This window comes from Entelurus aequoreus, linkage group LG18, assembly GCF_033978785.1.
Source record: "Entelurus aequoreus isolate RoL-2023_Sb linkage group LG18, RoL_Eaeq_v1.1, whole genome shotgun sequence".
NCBI lineage: Eukaryota > Metazoa > Chordata > Actinopteri > Syngnathiformes > Syngnathidae > Entelurus > Entelurus aequoreus.
In genome coordinates this window covers 6,158,439-6,179,776 of record NC_084748.1, presented here as the reverse complement: position 1 = coordinate 6,179,776, position 21,338 = coordinate 6,158,439, and the positions used below count along the sequence as shown (strand labels likewise).

At 44.4% G+C, this 21,338-nt stretch overlaps 1 protein-coding gene across 1 annotated transcript in view; it reads left to right on the top strand.

The window, feature by feature from the left end:
• The window catches only part of LOC133633738 (B-cell receptor CD22-like), a 39,534-nt gene that overhangs the window by 17,997 nt on the left and 199 nt on the right, over positions 1 to 21,338 (top strand). Inside the window, exons 8-10 of the mRNA XM_062026399.1 lie at positions 19,086 to 19,176; positions 19,391 to 19,448; positions 19,514 to 21,338. The exon at positions 19,514 to 21,338 is cut by the window's right edge and continues 199 nt beyond it. Coding sequence (XP_061882383.1) covers positions 19,086 to 19,176; positions 19,391 to 19,448; positions 19,514 to 19,564 — 200 coding nt within the window. The 3' untranslated portion in view covers positions 19,565 to 21,338. The remainder of the gene's footprint in view (positions 1 to 19,085; positions 19,177 to 19,390; positions 19,449 to 19,513) is intronic.

Below are 21,338 nucleotides of genomic sequence, written 5' to 3'. Positions count from 1 at the left end.
TATTCATGCATGTCAATAAGATAAAGAAGAAGAAGGCCACTTCTTCCTCTCTATTTCTTTGAACGTCATGACTACTTCCTCCTTGTGACCTGTAGACGCACACATTTCTACTTGTTCACTTACTCCAATATGAGTCTGAAGACAGGGTTTGTGGTCCTCCTTCTCTGCATGCCAGGTACTAAACATCTACTTTTTTATTTGTTTAAATTCCTGACTCTGATTGATAAAATATTGCTTTCCTACATAGACTCTCTGCATGCATTTTTTTGTTATTACCAGTAATGTCAGCTAAATGTGCAATTTTTCAGTGAAACATTCTTAATTAACATAATTCATGAAGGAAAAGGAACTATAAAGTGACAAACTTTCAAGTTAATTCATGTTGCGTCTGCTCTGAAGTGGACTTTTTGTTGTGCAAGTTGAGAATTGTGCCAAAGTCGTTTTCGCTGAGGGCCACATCTCAGTTATGTTTGGCCCCAGAAGGCCGCTTCTAACAGTGAATACTATTATTACACAATTTTTTAAATGCATTTTATTAGTAGATTTTTTTTTTAACTTAAATGTTAAAAAAATATGGTAAATTGCAATAATTTCACCTCAAAATGTAGTGTATATTACTGTAAATGGAAAAACAGTACTGCTGTTTTTATGGTAAAAAAAAAAAGGCAGCTCAGCTGCCAGAATGTTACAGTAAAATTTACATTTGTTTTTTTTAACTGTAAATAAAAAAACTGCAATTTTACAGTAAAATGTTGGCACCTGAGCTGCCAGTTTGTTTGTTTTTACCGCAAATCAACAACTGTAGATTTTTCAGTGTATTACTGTAAATGCCAAAACGGCACCACAGTTTATTACAGTAAAAATAGCACTGTTTTTTTTCATTTAGAGAAAAATGCTGTAAAAACCACAGTAAATGTCACAATTTTACCATGAAATCTATTGCTACTTTTACATTGCACAATTCGATGGATAACTTGCTTTGAAATCATTATTATTAGCATTTATTTCTATTTAAAAAATGGTTTGAATGTTTGATAATATATTTTTTCATAATTAGGCAATATTTAAGTTAACATAATTTGCGATTACATGGAGTACATATATTTCGTACATTTAGTAAAAAAAAAAAAAAAAGTTACATTACTTTATTGACACATGTTATTTCCAGGCTTTGGAGGGTCAAATAAAATGAAGTGCACCTGTGGTATATATCATTTTGGCCCGAGTTCTGACTCTAGAGGTATCAAATGCTTTTTTAGGGTCCACAGATACTCCAGCTGCATGTTTATTTTTGATCAATTGCATTAGTTGTTTCTTTAATTGCTTTAATTGCTGTTGAATTGTTTGCCCTGACTCCATATTTGACTGCCTGTGAGCAATTTATGTTAGTCCAAAAATGTGTCTCATTTATTGTTGAAGAACTTCTCTAGAGTTTTAGAAAATTGAGGAAGTAAAGAAATTGGTATGTCATCATTTGTCATCTTCCCCCTTAGTTCTACAAGGCAGGACCACTTTAGCTACTTTCATTTGATCCAGATATGTAGCGGATCGTAGTAATAAGTTACAAATGAATGTTGGTGGTTTTGAAATCCCTTCAGTGACCTTTTTCACGATTGTTATGGCAAGTCCATCGTGGTGGATAGATATTTTATATTTACATTTGTTTACAACAGTGGCGGGCCGTGCGTTTCCCACCTAGGCCTTCAATGATTACCTCTCAAAATACCATTTAACCCCCAATTCCAACCCTTGATGCTGAGTGCCAAGCAGGGAGGTAATGGCTCCCATTTTTATAGTCTTTGGTATGACTCGGCCGGGGTTTGAACTCACAACCTACCCATCTCAGGGCGGACACTCTAACCCAGACCTGGGCAAATTAAGGCCCGGGGGCCACATGCGGCCTGTTAAGCTTTTCAATCTGGCCCGCCGGACATTCCCAAATAATTTTTTTACATCTTTAAGATGGAAAGTGTAGCTGCCATTATGATGTGCAGTCATGTTTTCTAATGACCGTAAGTCTTGAACTATACAAAGTAGAGATGTCCGATAAATGCTTTAAAATGTAATATCGGAAATGATCGGTATCGTTTTTTTTTGTATCGGTATCGTTTTTTATTTTTTTATTTGTTATTTTTTTATTAAATCCACATAAAAAACACAAGATACACTTACAATTAGTGCACCAACCCAAAAAACCTCCCTCCCCCATTCACACTCATTCACACAAAAGGGTTGTTTCTTTCTGTTATTAATATTCTGGTTCCTACATTATATATCAATATATATCAATACAGTCTGCAAGGAATACAGTCTGTAAGCACACATGATTGTGGGTGCTGCTGGTCCACTAATAGTACTAATCTTTAACAGTTAATTTAACTCCTTTTCATTCATTACTAGTTTCTATGTAACTGTTTTTTATATTGTTTTACTTTGTTTTTTATTCAATAAAATGTTTTTAATTTATTTATCTTATTTTATTTTATTATTTTTTAAAAAAAGGACCTTATCTTCACCATAACTGGTTGTCCAAATTAGGCATAATAATGTGTTAATTCCACGACTGTATACATCAGTATCGGTTGATATCGGTATCGGTAATTAAAGAGTTGGACAATATCGGAATATCAGATATCGGCAAAAAGGCATTATCGGACATCCCTAATACAAAGTATTTCAATGGTTGGAATCTGCGCTTTTGCATGATATTTTTGTGGCTGGTGTTGTCCTGATACCAATATTATTTCGATACTTTTCGGTACTTTTCAATGCTTTTCTAAATAAAGGGGACCAGAACAAATTGCATTATTGGCTTTATTTTAACAAAAAATCTTAGGGTGTGGCAGACCGGTACTTTTCAGAACCAAATATGCTTCATTAGTATCGCGGTACTATACTAATACCGGTATACCGTACAACAGGGGTGTCCAAACTTTTTCTACTGAGGGCCGCACACGGTCAAATTAAAGCATGTGGGGGCCATTTTGATATTTTTCATTTTCAAACCATAACAAAATATATGGATTTTTTATTTATTTTACCTTTAGGGGTCCCGGGGACCATAAAGGGTCTGAGTCATTAAAATGTTAAAAATAAGTCAGATTATATATTTTTTTAATTATTTAACAATTACAGTACATCTCTATATCAACTTCAAGTTGATATAAAGTAATACAAAATTAAAATTAATATATTTTATGGCTTTTCTGTCAAAAAGAACTTTGTTTTTTTTATAGTAAAACTGAAATATGCAGTATTAATCTTTAATTTAGTCATTAGAGCCCTAAAAGATTAATAATGCAGGACACCATTGATTTTAATTCTTTAATATTTTTGAGTAATCACAGTGAAAAGATGAATAAAATACCACTAAATATATTTGGGATCCAAAAGGTGCCCCACTCATAAAGTGATACATTTTTATTAGGTTTTTCTTTTACTTTCAACACTTAAGTTACGAGATCAACTTCAGATATATCTGTCCATTTTATGCTGGAGCTATTATTTTGTTTGTTTTATGCGCATTTGTCAAAGAAAACTTTGATGTTTTTGTATGGCAACTACACAATATATGCAATATTTACCACATAAAACATTTTAAAGTGAAATATTTGAAGTCATTGGAGCCCTGAAAATAATTCATTATAACATGGATTTTTTGTCTTTTTTTTTTTTTTTTTGAGCAATGGCAAAAAAAGAAAAATAAAGAAAGACAAAAGAAAAAAAAAACAGCCTGCATGGCAGCTTTTGTGTCAACATTGCAACTTTTTCTCGATATATTTCACCTCATTGCACTTTTTGTAATGTTCTTTTTTATTTTTACAATAGTATTTCCAGAATGTGTGGCGGGCCGGTAAACAATTAGCTGCGGGCCGCAAATGGCCCCCGGGCCGCACTTTGGACACCCCTGCCGTACAACCCTACTAGTTACCATGGTAATCTACGCCACAGCAGGTCAGACGAGGCACCAAGCAGTGTGGGTGGGGAGCGTTTCCACAGAGTGTTTCCAGAGAGGCCAGCCTGAAATGATTTTTACAAGAAAGTTCTAAAGCTTAGTGAAGTCTCAGATATTTCAGATTGTAGGTGTTTTTTGTTTTTTACCCTCCGCGTTCAATTAATTTTTTTTTGTTTTTGTTTTTGTTTTTTTTTCATAAAGAAATACAATCATGTGTGCTTACGGACTGTATCCCTGCAGACTATATTGATCTATATTGATATATAATGTATATATTGTGTTTTTTATGTTGATTTAATTAAAAAAAATTAAAAAATAAAATACAATTTAAAAAAAAAATTAAAAAAATTAAAAAAATTCTTGTGCGGCCCGGTACCAATCGGCCCAGTGGTTGGGGACCACTGCACTAGGCCACTGAGTGTCCGCCCCATACTTGCCAACCCTCCCGTTTTTCCCGGGAGACTCCCGAATTTCAGTGCCCCTCCCGAAAATCTCCCGGAGCAACCATTCTCCCGAATTACTCCCGATTTCCACCCGGACAACAATATTGGGGGCGTGGCTAAAAGGTACTGCCTTAGGCGTCCTCTACAACCTGTCGTCACGTCCGCTTTTCCTCCATACAAACAGCGTGCCGGCCCAGTCACATAATATATGCGGCTTTTATACACAAATATGCCAGGGATACTTGGTCAACAGCCATACAGGTCACACCGAGGGTGGCCATATAAAAACTTTAACACTGTTACAAATATGCGCCACACTGTGAACCCACACCAAACAAGAATGGTAAACGCATTTCGGGAGAACATCCGCACCGTAACACAACATAAACACAACAGAACAAATACCCGGAACCCATTGCAGCACTAACTCTTCCGGGACGCTACAATATACACCCCAGCTACCACCAAACCCGGCACCGCCCAACCCCGCCCACCTCAACCCCGCCGCTGCCCCCATCTCCCGAATTCGGACGTCTCAAGGTGGGCAAGTATGGTCCGCCCTGAGTTCAAACCCCGGCCGAGTCATACTAAAGACTATATAAAAATGGGACCCATTACCTCCCTGCTTGGCACTCAGCATCAAGGGTAGGAATTGGGGGTTAAATCACCAAAACTGATTCCCGAGCGCGGCCACTGCTGCTGCTCACTGCTGCTGCTCACTGCTCCCCTCACCTCCCAGGGCGTGAAGAAGGGGATGGGTCAAATGCAGAGGACACATTTCACCACACCTAATGTGTGTGTGACAATCATTACTACTTTAACTTTCATTTTTGCCAAAGGTTTGTAGTTTTGGTTTTCTTTGTTGTTACTGTCTCTGTCCTCTGTTCACATACAAACTGAGACTTTGTTTTTTGTCAGCACTTTGCATGTTCTTGCTTTTAATAGAGTTATTATTTTTGTGACAGCCCGACAAGCAGCACGGTTGTCGTATTGATAAATATTCCTGGATGAAGTAGTCATCTTTATAGTCAGTTAGCACGTGCCTAAAATATGACGATTTGAATTTAAAGGCCTGTGGTCGATTAGAACAACTGCATGTGTTTACACTCCATAATCCGATGAGTCGACCCATCTTTAAGATATCATTTTATGATGTCATTGATGATGTTGTGTGTTTCAGGGCTGCTCAGTGCTGAGTGGGGGGGGAACTACACTGAGAAGGAGATCTGCGCATTTAAAGGATCCACTGTGAAGCTTCAGTGCTCCTTTAAGTTCCCGCCCACAGAAGGCGGGCGTGAGATCAAAGTCAAGGAAACATTTTGGTTCACCAAAGATCCAAATGAAGATCTAAGATTGGACCCTCAGTACTTTGGTGGTGTGCAGTCTGAGTGTCATGGCAACATCTGCAGTCTGACCATCGCAGACGTGAGACGGAGTGACGAGTACACGTTCAGATTCACAACTAACCATTCCAGAGGAGACTTCATCGTCACGCCTGGTGTCAAAGTGACCGTCACTGGTACTGCTTTCCATGAAACACATTTCCACCAAGCTCAGTCCAGTTTGAGGTCAGGAAGTCGAAGTGCTGATTGTCTGCTGTGAGTAGGCGGGGCATGCATTTCACGTGATGTCCTACTTAGTCCGACTTCAATAAATACCTCTCAAAATACCATAACTTATCAATAAACCCACATCATCAATTAAAACATATCTCTATGTGGAACTGTCAAGATTAAATTAGTTATTAAAACATATCAAACGTGAACGTACAAAAACCCAAAAGCAGTGAAGTTGTCACGTTGTGTAAATGGTAAATAAAAACAGAATACAATGATTTGCAAATCCTTTTCAACTTATATTCAATTAAATAGACTGCAAAGACAAGATATTTAACGTTCACACTGAGAAACTTCAATTTTTTGTGTGCAAATAATCATTAACTTAGAATATAATGGCAGCAACACATTGCAAAAAGTTGTCACAGGGGCATTTTTACCACTGTGTTACATGGCCTTTCCTTTTAACAACACTCAGTAAAGGTTTGGGAACTGAGGAGACACATTTTTGAAGCTTCTCAGGTGGAATTCTTTCCCATTCTTGCTTGATGTACAGCTTAAGTTGTTCAACAGTCCGGGGGTCTCCCTTGTGCTATTTTAGGCTTCATAATGCGCCACACATTTTCAATGGGAGACAGGTCTGGACTACAGGCAGGCCAGTCTAGTACCCGCACTCTTTTACTAAGAAGCCACGCTGTTGTAACACGTGGCTTGGCATTGTCTTGCTGAAATAAGCAGGGGCGTCCATGATTACGTTGCTTGGATGGCAACATATGTTGCTCCAAAAGCTGTATGTACCTTTCAGCATTAATGGCGCCTTCACAGATGTGTAAGTTACTCATGTTTTGGGCACTAATACACCCCCATACCATCACACATTCTGGCTTTTACACTTTGCGCCTAGAACAATCCGGATGGTTCTTTTCCTCTTTGTTCCGGACGACACAACGTCCACAGTTTCCAAAAATAGTTTGAAATGTGGACTCGTCAGACCACAGAACACTTTGCATCAGTCCATCTTAGACGAGCTCGGGGCCCAGCGAAGCCGGCGCCGTCTCTGGGTGTTGTTGATAAATGGCTTTCGCTTTGCATAGTAGAGTTTTAACTTGCACTTACAGATGTAGCGACCAACTGTAGTTACTGACAGTGGTTTTCTGAAGTGTTCCTGAGCCCATGTGGTGATATCCTTTAAACACTGATCAGGGATCGAAGGTCCGTAATATCATCGCTTACGTGCAGTGATTTCTCCAGATTCTCCGAACCTTTTGATGATATTACGGACCGTAGATGGTGAAATCCCTACATTCCTTGCAATAGCTGGTTGAGAAATGTTGTTCTTAAACGGTTGGACAATTTGCTCAAGCATTCGTTGACAAAGTGGTGACCCTCGCCCCGTCCTTTTTAGTGAATGACTGAGCATTTCATGGAAGCTGCTTTTATACCCAATCATGGCATCCACCTGTTCCCAATTAGCCTGTTCCCCTGTGGGATGTTCCAAATAAGTGTTTGATGCGCATTCCTCAACTTTCTCAGTCTTTTTTGCCACTTGTGCCAGCTTTTTTGCAGGCTATTTAATTGAATATAGGTTGACAAGGATATGCAAATCATTGTATTCTGTTTTTATTTACCATTTACACAATGTGACAACTTCACTGGTTTTGGGTTTTGTATAAAGAAATCAAACATTTGAACTCACAATTTCCAGCGCGCATGGGAAGTGGTAAGCCAGACTGGACGTGGCGGACAAACCCTACGATGAGCTGGACCTCGTCTCACGAGATCTAGCTTTTCTTGGAATATCCTTCTTTAAAATGGCCTTGCAAATATATCCGCAAACATCGTCAACCTTTTTCTCTCCTTCCTTGTGGGTCTAAAAAGCGAGTAGATACCATATTTCCCTGCTAGGGTGTGGCTCTGGTGCGGCACTTCCTGCTCTCACAACTTGTGATTGGATACACACCTATGAGTCGCGAGTGAGTATCCAACCACAGAGGACGTGAAAGTTCAAGTTCAACGGTTCTGATTGGCTATCGCGACTGTCTATCAACTATTTTCCCCCAATCACAGACGCTGCACAGACCGCCACGTCGTCGATCCAGAAGGCCTCAGGCGGATTTCATACAGCGCTGGCAAACGAGCTCGCTGGAATCTGCTCCGACGTAAAAACAGCAACACGAGCCTAATAGCATATATGACAGAGTGTGATAAACACTAGCGGTTAGGATTCCTGGTTTTCACCCAGGCGACCCGGGTTCGACTCCCGGTATGGGAACCAGTTGTCAGGTTCAAACACTGATGACATCTATTAAACAAGACAAGAAGCAAAGAATTAAACAGAATTCAATTTGGCTCAATTTGAGGAGAGACGCTTGGACATCTGTACCCTTGTACAGTGTCATTACGCTCTGGCGAAAGATTGTACGCCTCCCCCTTTATTTGGACTTTCTCTGACCACATGACAACAGCTGCTTCTAAGGGACCAGGTCGTAAACAGCCATGGCCTTTGATTACAACAGTTCAAAAGAAAAGGTCGTAAACAGTTCACAGAAAAGGTCGTAAAAGAGTTCAAAAAGAGGTTCGTAAAACAGTCGAAAAGGGAGGTTCAATAAGAGGTCGGAACTTGGGCAGATCCTGCCTTCTCACCGCTTTGTAGTCCTTGGGTGAAAACAATATCTTTCTGTTGATTACAATACATAAAAGAAAACAGAACACCTTCATGTTGCTTCCCCCCCTACACGGTGGAGTTTTACAAGCCTTCTTCTTGGTAGGTTCAAAGACAGCTTTTGCTTCTCACCGGGCACTCAATGTAACACAAAGTTTTTGTGATAACTTAGAAACAATTATTCTAACACCAGTCTTAACCATGGATTGATTAACGTGGACCCCGAATTAAACCAGTTGAAAAACTTATTCGGGTGTTACCATTTAGTGGTCAATTGTACAGAATATGTACTGTACTGTGCAATCTACTAATACAAGTTTCAATCAATCAATCAATCGAAAACACTTTTGTATATTTAGGAAAAGTACATTCAAATGAAATGAACTTTTGTCAATTTCTGATCGTGATTTAAGCCTTGCTGGCGCCGACTCTGAGTAGGCGGGGCCAGCCACAGTGACATCATAGCGTGGCGCCAACGCATAACTACAATGGAGGACATCTTGATTTTTGGGGCGTCATCACATTCCGGAAGTGACCATTCGCTGTCCTCCAATCGGCACACTGCACTGTGTCTAGCTCCGCCCCTTTGGCTGCCCTACAAATGTACTTGGCACCGCGGCAAGTTATTTTGGTACCCTTCACAACTTATGAGGACAAAAACTGATCCAAACTGTAGTGCCTTTGGTGGAAGTGGACATGAAGACTTTTGTTTTGAAATGATTGAAGTTTTCCTTACATTCCAGGTCCGAAAGTACAAGTGCCAAAGTACTCGAATGGGTTTGATCTGAAGTGTGTCAGCAACACTTGCAGTCCTTGGTCTCCTTCGTCATACGTCTGGTATAAGAATGGAGAGGAAATCCAAAATGCAAAGTCTCAAGTGTACACAGTAGACTATTACTCCACAGACAGTTACTCCTGTGCTGTAAGAGGACACGAGCAAGCTGTGTCTCCTCCAAAATGTGAGTGGACTCTTCAGTCTTCTGCTGCACGTCACATGTAACTTTGTGCTGACTCAGCTCAATGCTTCTTCTGTCTTTCAGGTGCGTACAGGCCATGTAACAAGGTGGTTTACTACAAGAGACACATCTGTGCCATGCAAGGATCATCAGTGGACATTTACTGTGAATACACGAGCTATGGAAATACCCTGAGAAAATTCTGGTTCCGTACAGATTCTAGTCACTCGGGGAACCCCTCCATGACTGAATTACCTTCAGAGACTTCTGGAAAAAGCACACTGAGAATAAAAGATGTGAGGCAGAATGATTCTGCTGAGTACCGCTTCAAATTCACCACTTCTGATTTTGAATGGAGGAGTATTTCACCTGGAATCACCTTGACAGTAACAGGTATGAACACACCTGACCAAACATGCCCAATAATACAACTATATTACAAAACCCAAAAGCAGTGAAGTTGTCACGTTGTGTAAATGGTAAATAAAAACAGAATACAATGATTTGCAAATGCTTTCCCAACTTATATGCAATTGAATAGACTGCAAAGACAAGATATTTAATCTTCACACGTATTTTTTGTTGTTGCAAATAATCATTAACTTAGAATTTAATGGCAGCAACACATTGCAAGAAAGTTGTCACAGGGGCATTTTTACCACTGTGTTACATGGCCTTTCCTTTTAACAACACTCAGTAAAGGTTTGGGATCTGAGGAGACACATTTTTTAAGCTTTTCAGGTGGAATTATTTCCCATTCTTGCTTGATGTACAGCTTAAGTTGTTCTCCGTTGTGCTATTTTAGGCTTCGTAATGCGCCACGCATTTTCAATGGGAGACAGGTCTGGACTACAGGCAGGCCAGTCTAGTACCCGCACTCTTTTACTACGAAGCCACGCTGTTGTAACACGTGGCTTGGCGTTGTCTTGCTGAAATAAGCAGGGGCGTCCATGATTACGTTGCTTGGATGGCAACATGTGTTGCTCCAAAACCTGTATGTACCTTTCAGCATTAATGGTGCTTTCACAGATGTGTAAGTTACCCATGTCTTGGGCACTAATACACCCCCATACCATCACACATGCTGGCTTTTACACTTTGCGCCTATAACAATCCGGATGGTTCTTTTCCTCTTTGTTCCAGAGGACACAACGTCCACAGTTTCCCCCAAAAAATCAAAATGTGGACTCGTCAGAACACAGAACACTTTTCCACTTTGCATCAGTCCATCTTAGATGAGCTCGGGCCCAGCGAAGCCGGCTGCGTTTCTGGGTGTTGTTGATAAAAGGCTTTCGCTTTGCATAGTAGAGTTTTAATTTGCACTTACAGACGTAGCGACCAACTGTAGTTACTGACAGTGGTTTTCTGAAGTGTATTTCTTAGCCCATGTGGTGATATCCTTTACACACTGATGTCGCTTTTTGATGCAGTACCGCCAGAGGGATCGAAAGTCCGTAATATCATTGCTTACGTGTGTCATGTCTGTGGTTATGTTTTGTTTTAGTCATGTTAATTTTTGGTTTTGGACTTTTTGTGCACTTTTATTTGTCACCATAGCAACCATTAGTTTCACCTGGTTCACATCGTCATGTCACGCACCTGTTTTCACTGATCATGTCACTATATAAGTTTTTCTGTTTCTGTTGTTCGTCCTGGCGACATCACACTCCTGCCACTCTGTTCATCCTCATGATCCATGCTGCTCTTTTGTATGCCCCTCTTCTCATGTCAAGTAAGTTTTGTTATTGTTCATAGTTTTTTGCCTTTGTGCTATAGTGTTTTATTTTCATAGCCACGTTTTGTACTTCCGCCTTTGTGCGCGCTTTTTGTTAATCCCCTTTTGAGTTAAAATATTAAACATGTCCTCACCTGCACGCCACGTATGGTCCAATTCATTTGCACCACTGGAGAACCAACCACGCCACAGACCGAGTCATGACAGATGTCGCCAGCTAAAAAGTTCTCCAGCAAGTTTGGATGAAGGAACGTGGGAGGTCCTGCGCGCCATGGAAGCCGAGACACTTCGCTATTCCCCCATGGAGCGCAAGGACCTCATGTGGGGACCGACCGGCAAACTGGTGCCGATCAGCTCCGTTTGGCCCGGGGACGTTGGCGCGTCATCCCTGTCCCGGAAGTGCCGCTCCAGACCAAGAACGTCAGGGAAGGTGAGCGGACAGCACGCGGCGCTCCCGCAAGCTCCTCCCCCTCCGGGCGGAAATGGGCCGCAGCCTGCCTGGCTTACCCAGGATGACATCACAGACCAGGATTTTTTTTTTCTAAATTCTTTTTCTTTTGATCACCCGCCTCCAACCAAGGACTCTACAAACATGATAAGACATTACCAGGACATGTTTTTAGAAATCAGATCCTGTCAAGCCAAGCCACCCAAATGTCATGCCCCGCCCCCCAAGACTCAAGCCACGCCCATGCCACATGTTCCTTTTTTTTCACCCACTCAATCCCAGGTACACAAAGAAAGACATTTTGGAAAATTTATAGGGGAGGATTTTACCCCCCTCCTGGCCTCCCTCCACCCACCCAAGAAAACGGTTCCATACCGCGTCTGGTATCCGCTCCTTGAGGGGGGGGGCTAGGGCAGGCAATTGTTCAGATGGGGTGGCTCAGCATCGTCACGCCAAGCCACAGCCACCAGCACGGCCGCCACCACCAGTCTTTCGACCTGCCAAGCCCCAGCCTCCAGCTAGGCCACCTCCACCTGCACCACGCCCTGCTCCAAGGCTATCAACATGCCTAGCAGCTCCACCATGCCAAGCTCCACCATGCAAAGCTCCACCATGCCCAGCTTCACGCCAAGCGCCACCAGTCGCAGCTTCACGCCAAGCACCACCAGTCGCAGCTTCATGCCAAGCACCACCAGTCGCAGCTTCACGCCAAGCTCCACCAGTCGCAGCTTCACGCCAAGCACCACCAGTCGCAGCTCCATGCCAAGCGCCACCAGTCGCAGCTCCACGCCAAGCGCCACCAGTCGCAGCTCCATGCCGCCAAGTGCCACAGTAGTAGCACCACGCCAAGCTCCGTTACCTGCTCCCCGACGCCAAGCTCCGTTACCTGCTCCACGACGCCAAGTGCCGCCAGTCGCAGCTCCACGACGCCAAGTGCCGCCAGTCGCAGCTCCACGACGCCAAGTGCCGCCAGTCGCAGCTCCACGACGCCAAGTGCCGCCAGTCGCAGCTTCACGACGCCAAGTGCCGCCAGTCGCAGCTCCACGACGCGAGACCTCAAGCCAAGACCAAGACCCCCCAAGTCCAAGCCAAGACCAAGACCCCCCACGCCAAGACCAAATCCAAGACCCCCCACGCCAAGACCAAGTCCAAGACCCCCCACGCCAAGACCAAGTCCAAGACCAACCACGCCAAGACCAAGTCCAAGACCAACCATGCCAAGACCAAGTCCAAGACCAACCATGCCAAGTCCAAGTCCAAGACCAACCATGCCAAGTCCAAGTCCAAGACCAACCATGCCAAGTCCAAGACCAAGACCAACCATGCCAAATCCAAGACCAAGACCAACCATGCCAAGACCAACCATGGCCAGGCCAAGCTTCGCAGCCCGACGTTCCACGCCAAGCTTCGCCACCTGCTTCATCTGCAAATTCCACGTCTGCCACGATGACGACGCATCCACCTCGTCGGCCATGGATGTGGCCAGTCCATGGGCGTCCGCCACGCCAGGTACGCCGACCTCCTCGTCGGCCACAGATGTGGCCACTACCTGGTCGGCCGCCACGCCAAGTGCGCCCACCTCCTCGTCGGCCATGGATATGGCCATTCCCGGGTCGCCCACCTCGTCAGGTACAGCGGCGGTCTTACGCGTCGCCGCCACCTGATCCTGCCCGGTGGATTCGGGGACACCTGGTCTGGCGACCCACCGCCATGTCCCCCCTCCCGCCCCTCCCATGACTCTCGATCCTGCCTTGTTTTGTTTGTTTTGGACATCTGGGATCTTCCGTAAGGGGGGGGGGTGGGGGGGGGGGGGGGGGGGGGGGGGGGGGGGCTCTGTCATGTCTGTGATTATGTTTGTTTTAGTCATGTTCATTTTTGGTTTTGGACTTTTTGTGCACTTTTATTTGTCACCATAGCAACCATTAGTTTCACCTGGTTCACATCGTCATGTCACGCACCTGTTTTCACTGATCATGTCACTATATAATGTTTCTGTTTCTGTTGTTCGTCCTGGCGACATCACACTCCTGCCACTCTGTTCATCCTCATGATCCATGCTGCTCTTTTGTATGCCCCTCTTCTCATGTCAAGTAAGTTTTGTTATTGTTCATAGTTTTTTGCCTTTGTGCTATAGTGTTTTATTTTCATAGCCACGTTTTGTACTTCCGCCTTTGTGCGCGCTTTTTGTTAATCCCCTTTTGAGTTAAAATATTAAACATGTCCTCAACCTGCACGCCACGTATGGTCCAATTCATTTGCACCACTGGAGAACCACCACGCCACAGACCGAGTCATGACAGATGTCGCCAGCTAAAAAGTTCTCCAGCAAGTTTGGATGAAGGAACGTGGGAAGGTCCTGCGCGCCATGGAAGCCGAGACACTTCGCTATTCCCCCATGGAGCGCAAGGACCTCATGTGGGGACCGACCGGCAAACTGGTGCCGATCAGCTCCGTTTGGCCCGGGGACGTTGGCGCGTCATCCCTGTCACCGGAAGTGCCGCTCCAGACCAAGAACGTCAGGGAGGTGAGCGGACAGCACGCGGCGCTCCCGCAAGCTCCTCCCCCTCCCGGGCGGAAATGGGCCGCAGCCTGCCTGGCTTACCCAGGATGACATCACAGACCAGGATTTTTTTTTTCTAAATTCTTTTTCTTTTGATCACCCGCCTCCAACCAAGGACTCTACAAACATGATAAGACATTACCAGGACATGTTTTTAGAAATCAGATCCTGTCAAGCCAAGCCACCCAAATGTCATGCCCCGCCCCCCAAGACTCAAGCCACGCCCATGCCACATGTTCCTTTTTTTTCACCCACTCAATCCCAGGTACACAAAGAAAGACATTTTGGAAAATTTATAGGGGAGGATTTTACCCCCCTCCTGACCTCCCTCCACCCACCCAAGAAAACGGTTCCATACCGCGTCTGGTATCCGCTCCTTGAGGGGGGGGCTAGGGCAGGCAATTGTTCAGATGGGGTGGCTCAGCATCGTCACGCCAAGCCACAGCCACCAGCACGGCCGCCACCACCAGTCTTTCGACCTGCCAAGCCCCAGCCTCCAGCTAGGCCACCTCCACCTGCACCACGCCCTGCTCCAAGGCTATCAACATGCCTAGCAGCTCCACCATGCCAAGCTCCACCATGCAAAGCTCCACCATGCCCAGCTTCACGCCAAGCGCCACCAGTCGCAGCTTCACGCCAAGCACCACCAGTCGCAGCTTCATGCCAAGCGCCACCAGTCGCAGCTTCACGCCAAGCTCCACCAGTCGCAGCTTCACGCCAAGCTCCACCAGTCCCAGCTTCACGCCAAGCACCACCAGTCGCAGCTCCATGCCAAGCGCCACCAGTCGCAGCTCCACGCCAAGCGCCACCAGTCGCAGCTCCATGCCGCCAAGTGCCACCAGTAGTAGCACCACGCCAAGCTCCGTTACCTGCTCCCCGACGCCAAGCTCCGTTACCTGCTCCACGACGCCAAGTGCCGCCAGTCGCAGCTCCACGACGCCAAGTGCCGCCAGTCGCAGCTCCACGACGCCAAGTGCCGCCAGTCGCAGCTCCACGACGCCAAGTGCCGCCAGTCGCAGCTCCACGACGCCAAGTGCCGCCAGTCGCAGCTTCACGACGCCAAGTGCCGCCAGTCGCAGCTCCACGACGCGAGACCTCAAGCCAAGACCAAGACCCCCCAAGTCCAAGCCACGACCAAGACCAAGACCCCCCACGCCAAGACCAAATCCAAGACCCCCCACGCCAAGACCAAGTCCAAGACCCCCCACGCCAAGACCAAGTCCAAGACCAACCACGCCAAGACCAAGTCCAAGACCAACCATGCCAAGACCAAGTCCAAGACCAACCATGCCAAGTCCAAGTCCAAGACCAACCATGCCAAGTCCAAGTCCAAGACCAACCATGCCAAGTCCAAGACCAAGACCAACCATGCCAAATCCAAGACCAAGACCAACCATGCCAAGACCAACCATGGCCACGCCAAGCTTCGCAGCCCGACGTTCCACGCCAAGCTTCGCCACCTGCTTCATCTGCAGTTTCTACGTCTGCCACGATGACGACGCATCCACCTCGTCGGCCATGGATGTGGCCAGTCCATGGGCGTCCGCCACGCCAGGTACGCCGACCTCCTCGTCGGCCACGGATGTGGCCACTACCTGGTCGGCCGCCACGCCAAGTGCGCCCACCTCCTCGTCGGCCATGGATATGGCCATTCCCGGGTCGCCCACCTCGTCAGGTACAGCGGCGGTCTACGCGTCGCCGCCACCTGATCCTGCCCCGGTGGATTCGGGGACACCTGGTCTGGCGACCCACCGCCATGTCCCCCTCCCGCCCTCCCATGACTCTCGATCCTGCCTTGTTTTGGACATCTGGGATCTGTCCGTAAGGGGGGGGGGGGGGCTCTGTCATGTCTGTGATTATGTTTTGTTTTAGTCATGTTCATTTTTGGTTTTGGACTTTTTGTGCACTTTTATTTGTCACCATAGCAACCATTAGTTTCACCTGGTTCACATCGTCATGTCACGCACCTGTTTTCACTGATCATGTCACTATATAAGTTTTTCTGTTTCTGTTGTTCGTCCTGGCGACATCACACTCCTGCCACTCTGTTCATCCTCATGATCCATGCTGCTCTTTTGTATGCCCCTCTTCTCATGTCAAGTAAGTTTTGTTATTGTTCATAGTTTTTTGCCTTTGTGCTATAGTGTTTTATTTTCATAGCCACGTTTTGTACTTCCGCCTTTGTGCGCGCTTTTTGTTAATCCCCTTTTGAGTTAAAATATTAAACATGTCCTCACCTGCACGCCACGTATGGTCCAATTCATTTGCACCACTGGAGAACCAACCACGCCACAGACCGAGTCATGACAACGTGCAGTGATTTCTCCAGATTCTATGAACCTTTTGATGAAATCCCTAAATTCCTTGCAAAAGCTGGTTGAGAAATGTTGTTCTGAAACTGTTGGACAATTTGCTCACACATTTGTTGACAAAGTGTTGACCCTCGCCCCGTCCTTGTTTGTGAATGACTGAGCATTTCATGGAAGCTGCTTTTATACCCAATCATGGCACCCACCTGTTCCCAATTAGCCTGTTCACCTGTGGGATGTTCCAAATAAGTGTTTGACGAGCATTCCTCAACTTTCTCAGTCTTTTTTGCCACTTGTGCCAGCTTTTTTGAAACATGTTGCAGACATCAAATTCCAAATGAGCTACGATTTGCAAAAAATAACAAAGTTTTCCAGTTTGAACGTTAAATATCTTGTCTTTGCAGTCTATTCAATTGAATATAAGTTGAAAAGGATTTGCAAATCATTGTATTCTCTTTTTATTTACCATTTACACAACGTGACAACTTCACTGCTTTTGTACAATGAATACATTAGATTAGACAATAAAATATCTATATTATGTACAATACTGTATATTACATTATCTTTGAATTTTCTGCCAAGTCACTAATCTTTTCTAGTGTTTGAATGCGGTTCAGGTGTAATTTTATTTAGAAATAAGTCAGCAGCCAATCAAAAGCAAGCTGTGGGCTGCAAACTGGACTTTGGACAGTGGTGTTCCAGATGAAGCAGTCATGTGTGTATGTTGTGTGACTTGCATCTAAAATGAATATTAATATGACATGTTTCATGTTTGCTCCTCTGGCCTCCAGCTGTGCAGGTGCAGGTGATGTCAGTCACAGTTGAAGATTCTCACCTTGTTGCACAAATGTTGTGTCACACAAGCTGCCTTCCAGAAGCTCCTTTGTCTTTTGTGTGGCGGAAGAATGGAAAGTATATAAAGGATGGAACCAAAGTAGAAGTCACCTTGTCACCTGGAGACTACATCACCTGTGCTGCACAACAACATCAACATATCAGCATCTCTCCTCACCTGTGTGAGTGCTTCTTTCTTCTGGAAAAACATGGTGCGCTACAAAACACTTCAGTAGGAAAACAATACAAATCATTCTCGTGTCTATTCCAACTACGGAGTAGTAAACAACACAAACCAATTGAAATGACCTCCCAGCTGATGAACACGTTTAGCCAGCTAGCAGAAGCAGCAACAAGTCAACACATTTGTTTTTATTCCTGCTTACGTCGCACTTGTTGCTAGGTAGACTTCATAGGGCACTGTGACGGACAGGGAGAGGCGGCAGAAAAACAGCACTTTAAAAATTATGAGACATGAACCTTTCATTGGATCACTACTCTGTATTGACTATAAAATACTTCTTGTAAAGAAATATTTATACATTACTAAACATTCTTTGCATATTTACAACATTTGTTATTCTATATAAATGTATGAATAAAAAAATAAAAAAGGTTTTATTTCTATGAATAGATACTAATTAAATGGGATGTTTTTTGTGTGCAGTATGTATATTACACAGATATTATACGTACATCATGCGTGTATGTTTGGACTTTGGGGTCCCCCTGTGGTCTGGCATTAGTGCAAAGTGAGGCAGTGAGCCACCAGATCCAGCAGATGGCGCTGCATGTGTACTATGATGCACTGTCAAGTGTAATGTGCACTGGCGCCTTGGTGGAGGTCTGCTGCTGCTTTACTGACTCATGTTTTGTCTGTGCTGAAAAGAAGAAGAAGGTGTTTGTTTAAAACTTGTTTGTTCTTCTTCCAGATGTTCTGAAAAGACCCTCAGTGTCTCTGAGTCATACTGGTGACATATTGGAGGGTCGTCCACTGACACTGACCTGCTACATCGACAACTTCGACTACTCCTCAGCAATAGTTGATTACTGCTGGTACAACAAGAAGAAGAATGTGTCTTCAGATGATGAAGTCCTCAGAAAAGGTCGACAACTGGTCTTCAAGTCCATCAAGTCTTCAGACTCAGCAGAGTATTGGTGTACTGTGGAGAACCAGCTGGGGAAGAAGACATCAGAACCCGTCTTCATTGATGTCCAATGTGAGTACATCTACATCTTGAAGACGTGTGGTGACACTGATGAGGACAATGTCCTGTTCCTCAGATCCTCCCTGGTCACTCTCTTTGTCTGTCCATGAGGGACAGTTCGGGACTCTGACCTGCAGCAGCGATGCTAACCTGGCCACCAGCTACACCTGGTACAAGGAGAACATGTCGTCTCCTCTGGCATCAGGTCAGACGCTGACCATCAAAGACATCAGTCCAGGTCAGAAGCTCACCATCAGGAACAGCACAGAGCAGGGTGGTCATGATTATTACTGTGAGGCCAACAACAGCAGGGGGCGCCACATCATTGGTGTGCACGTAAGCGTGAATGGTGAGACCCCTCATGTCTAAAACACATCTGTGTCTCCTGAAGACATCTACTGTATGTCCATGTGTAGGAATGTCCTGTAGAACGATAAACATCATCAGGCTGTTCTGTTCTGCTGTTGTGTTCGTGGGCATCCTGATCATCCTGACTCTGCACTTCAGGTAACAAGTAGGATTGTCGAAATGAACGCTTTAATGCAGATTAATCCATCATCATTAATATGATTGAACATTGTAACACAATTAACCCACAAGCAGAAATGTAATTTGGTAAAAACGGATCATGTTTTTGTTAACATGAACATGATGCTAAAGGTGTTTACTGGTTTACTTTACTGGACAAGCTCAGCAGGTCTTGTTTATTTTCCAAACGCAGGACGACAACGTCTCCCTCGTCCACCGCAGATCCAAATGAGCTCGTCCAGACTGCAGAGGTGACATCTTGTTGGTTCTGGTGTCATGAATCCAGTCTCACTGTCATCATGTGTCCTCTTGTCAGCAGCTGGACCATGGCGTCTATGAGAACATTCAAGCAGAAGACGCGCTGTGACGGCCATCTTGACCATGAACAACAAAGTTGTTTTAAAATATTCATATTTTCACTTCCTGTGTTGGAATGTCTATCACTGAGAGAAAATAATACAAATACTTTACTTATGCACAGACAAAGGAACAGAGGATAACCCTCCGACCCTCCGAGCGTGGCGTTATAATTGATAATATAATTGACAGTTGTGGTCTTACACAAATACATGAACCCACACATCGCAACGGTAATACGATTGATCTGGTTCTAGTCCGGGGTGTTGCCACTTTTAAAGTTGTTGTACTCCTGTGCTCCAAAGTCATGCCCGATCCCTACCTCATAAAATTTGAAGTTCTGACCCATTGTCAATATTCTGATAATAACCAATGCTTTAGCAGTCGTAGCATTAATGTTGCTAAAACCACGACTCACTCTGGCACTCGTTAATGGCAGCATTCCAAAATGATGTGGACTCTATCGATAGCCTTACCAACGACTTTAATGTTGACTTTAATGCCATTGATAGTATAGCACCGCTAAAACTGAAAAAGGCCCCTAAGAGGCACACCCCCTGGTTCACGGAAGAAACCAGGACGTATCTTTTTTCACTCTGACCGTAACTTAGGTACAAGCTGGCTCACTAGATTCCACACTTTCTGCTTTTTCTATTGTGGATCACGATTTGTATTTTGTATTATATCCTCTTGAAAATGAGAGTCGAGAACGCGAAATGGACATTCACAGTGATTTTTATCTACATGACAATACATCAGTGAAGCACTATAGCTACGGAGCTAACGTGATAGCATCGTGCTTAAATGCAGATAGAAACAAAAGAAATAAGCCCCTGACTGGAAGGATAGACAGAAGATCAACAATACTACTATCAGGAGACACGGAACCAAACACTGGACATGTAACTACACGGTTAATGCTGTGCCGCCTGTCGAAGCCTAGCAATGCTGTTGCTAACGACGCCATTGAAGCTAACTTAGCTATGGGACCTCGTCAGAGCTATGATAAAAACATTAGCGCTCCACGTACGCCAGCCCTTATCTGCTCAACAACACCCGTGCTCACCTGCGTTCCAGCGATCGACGGCGTGACGAAGGACTTCACCCGATCATCGATGCGGTCGGCGGCTAGCGTCGGATAGCGCGTCTGCTATCCAAGTCAAAGTCCTCCTGGTTGTGTTGCTGTAGCCAGCCGCTAATACACCGATCCCACCTACAGCTTTCTTCTTTGCAGTCTCCATTGTTCATTAAACAAATTGCAAAAGATTCACCAACACAGATGTCCAGAATACTGTGGAATTTTGCGATGAAAACAGAGCTGTTTGTATTGTGATACAATGTGTCCCAATACTTCTGTTTCAACGATTGACGTCACGCGCATACGTCATCATACATAGACCTTTTCAACCGGAAGTTTAGCGGGAAATTTAAAATGGCACTTTATAAGTTAACCCGGCCGTATTGGCATGTGTTGCAATGCTAAGATTTCATCATTGATATATAAACTATCAGACTGCGTGGTCGCTAGTAGTGGCTTTCAGTAGGCCTTTAAACTCAGAACCCGCAGTTCAAATGTAAAAAAAAATCTGACTGGAAAGTATTTGTTTGGTTAAATTAGGTTAAAAGTAGAGTTGAGCAATATGGTAAGAAAAACATATTAAGATACATCGTATGTATATGAATGAAATCACTATTTTGTCATGTTTTAATGTTAAATTGTTAGAAGTGAGATGAAAAGATGAAAAGGAGAAAAATATATCAATTGTAAACATGTTTTGGTCGGT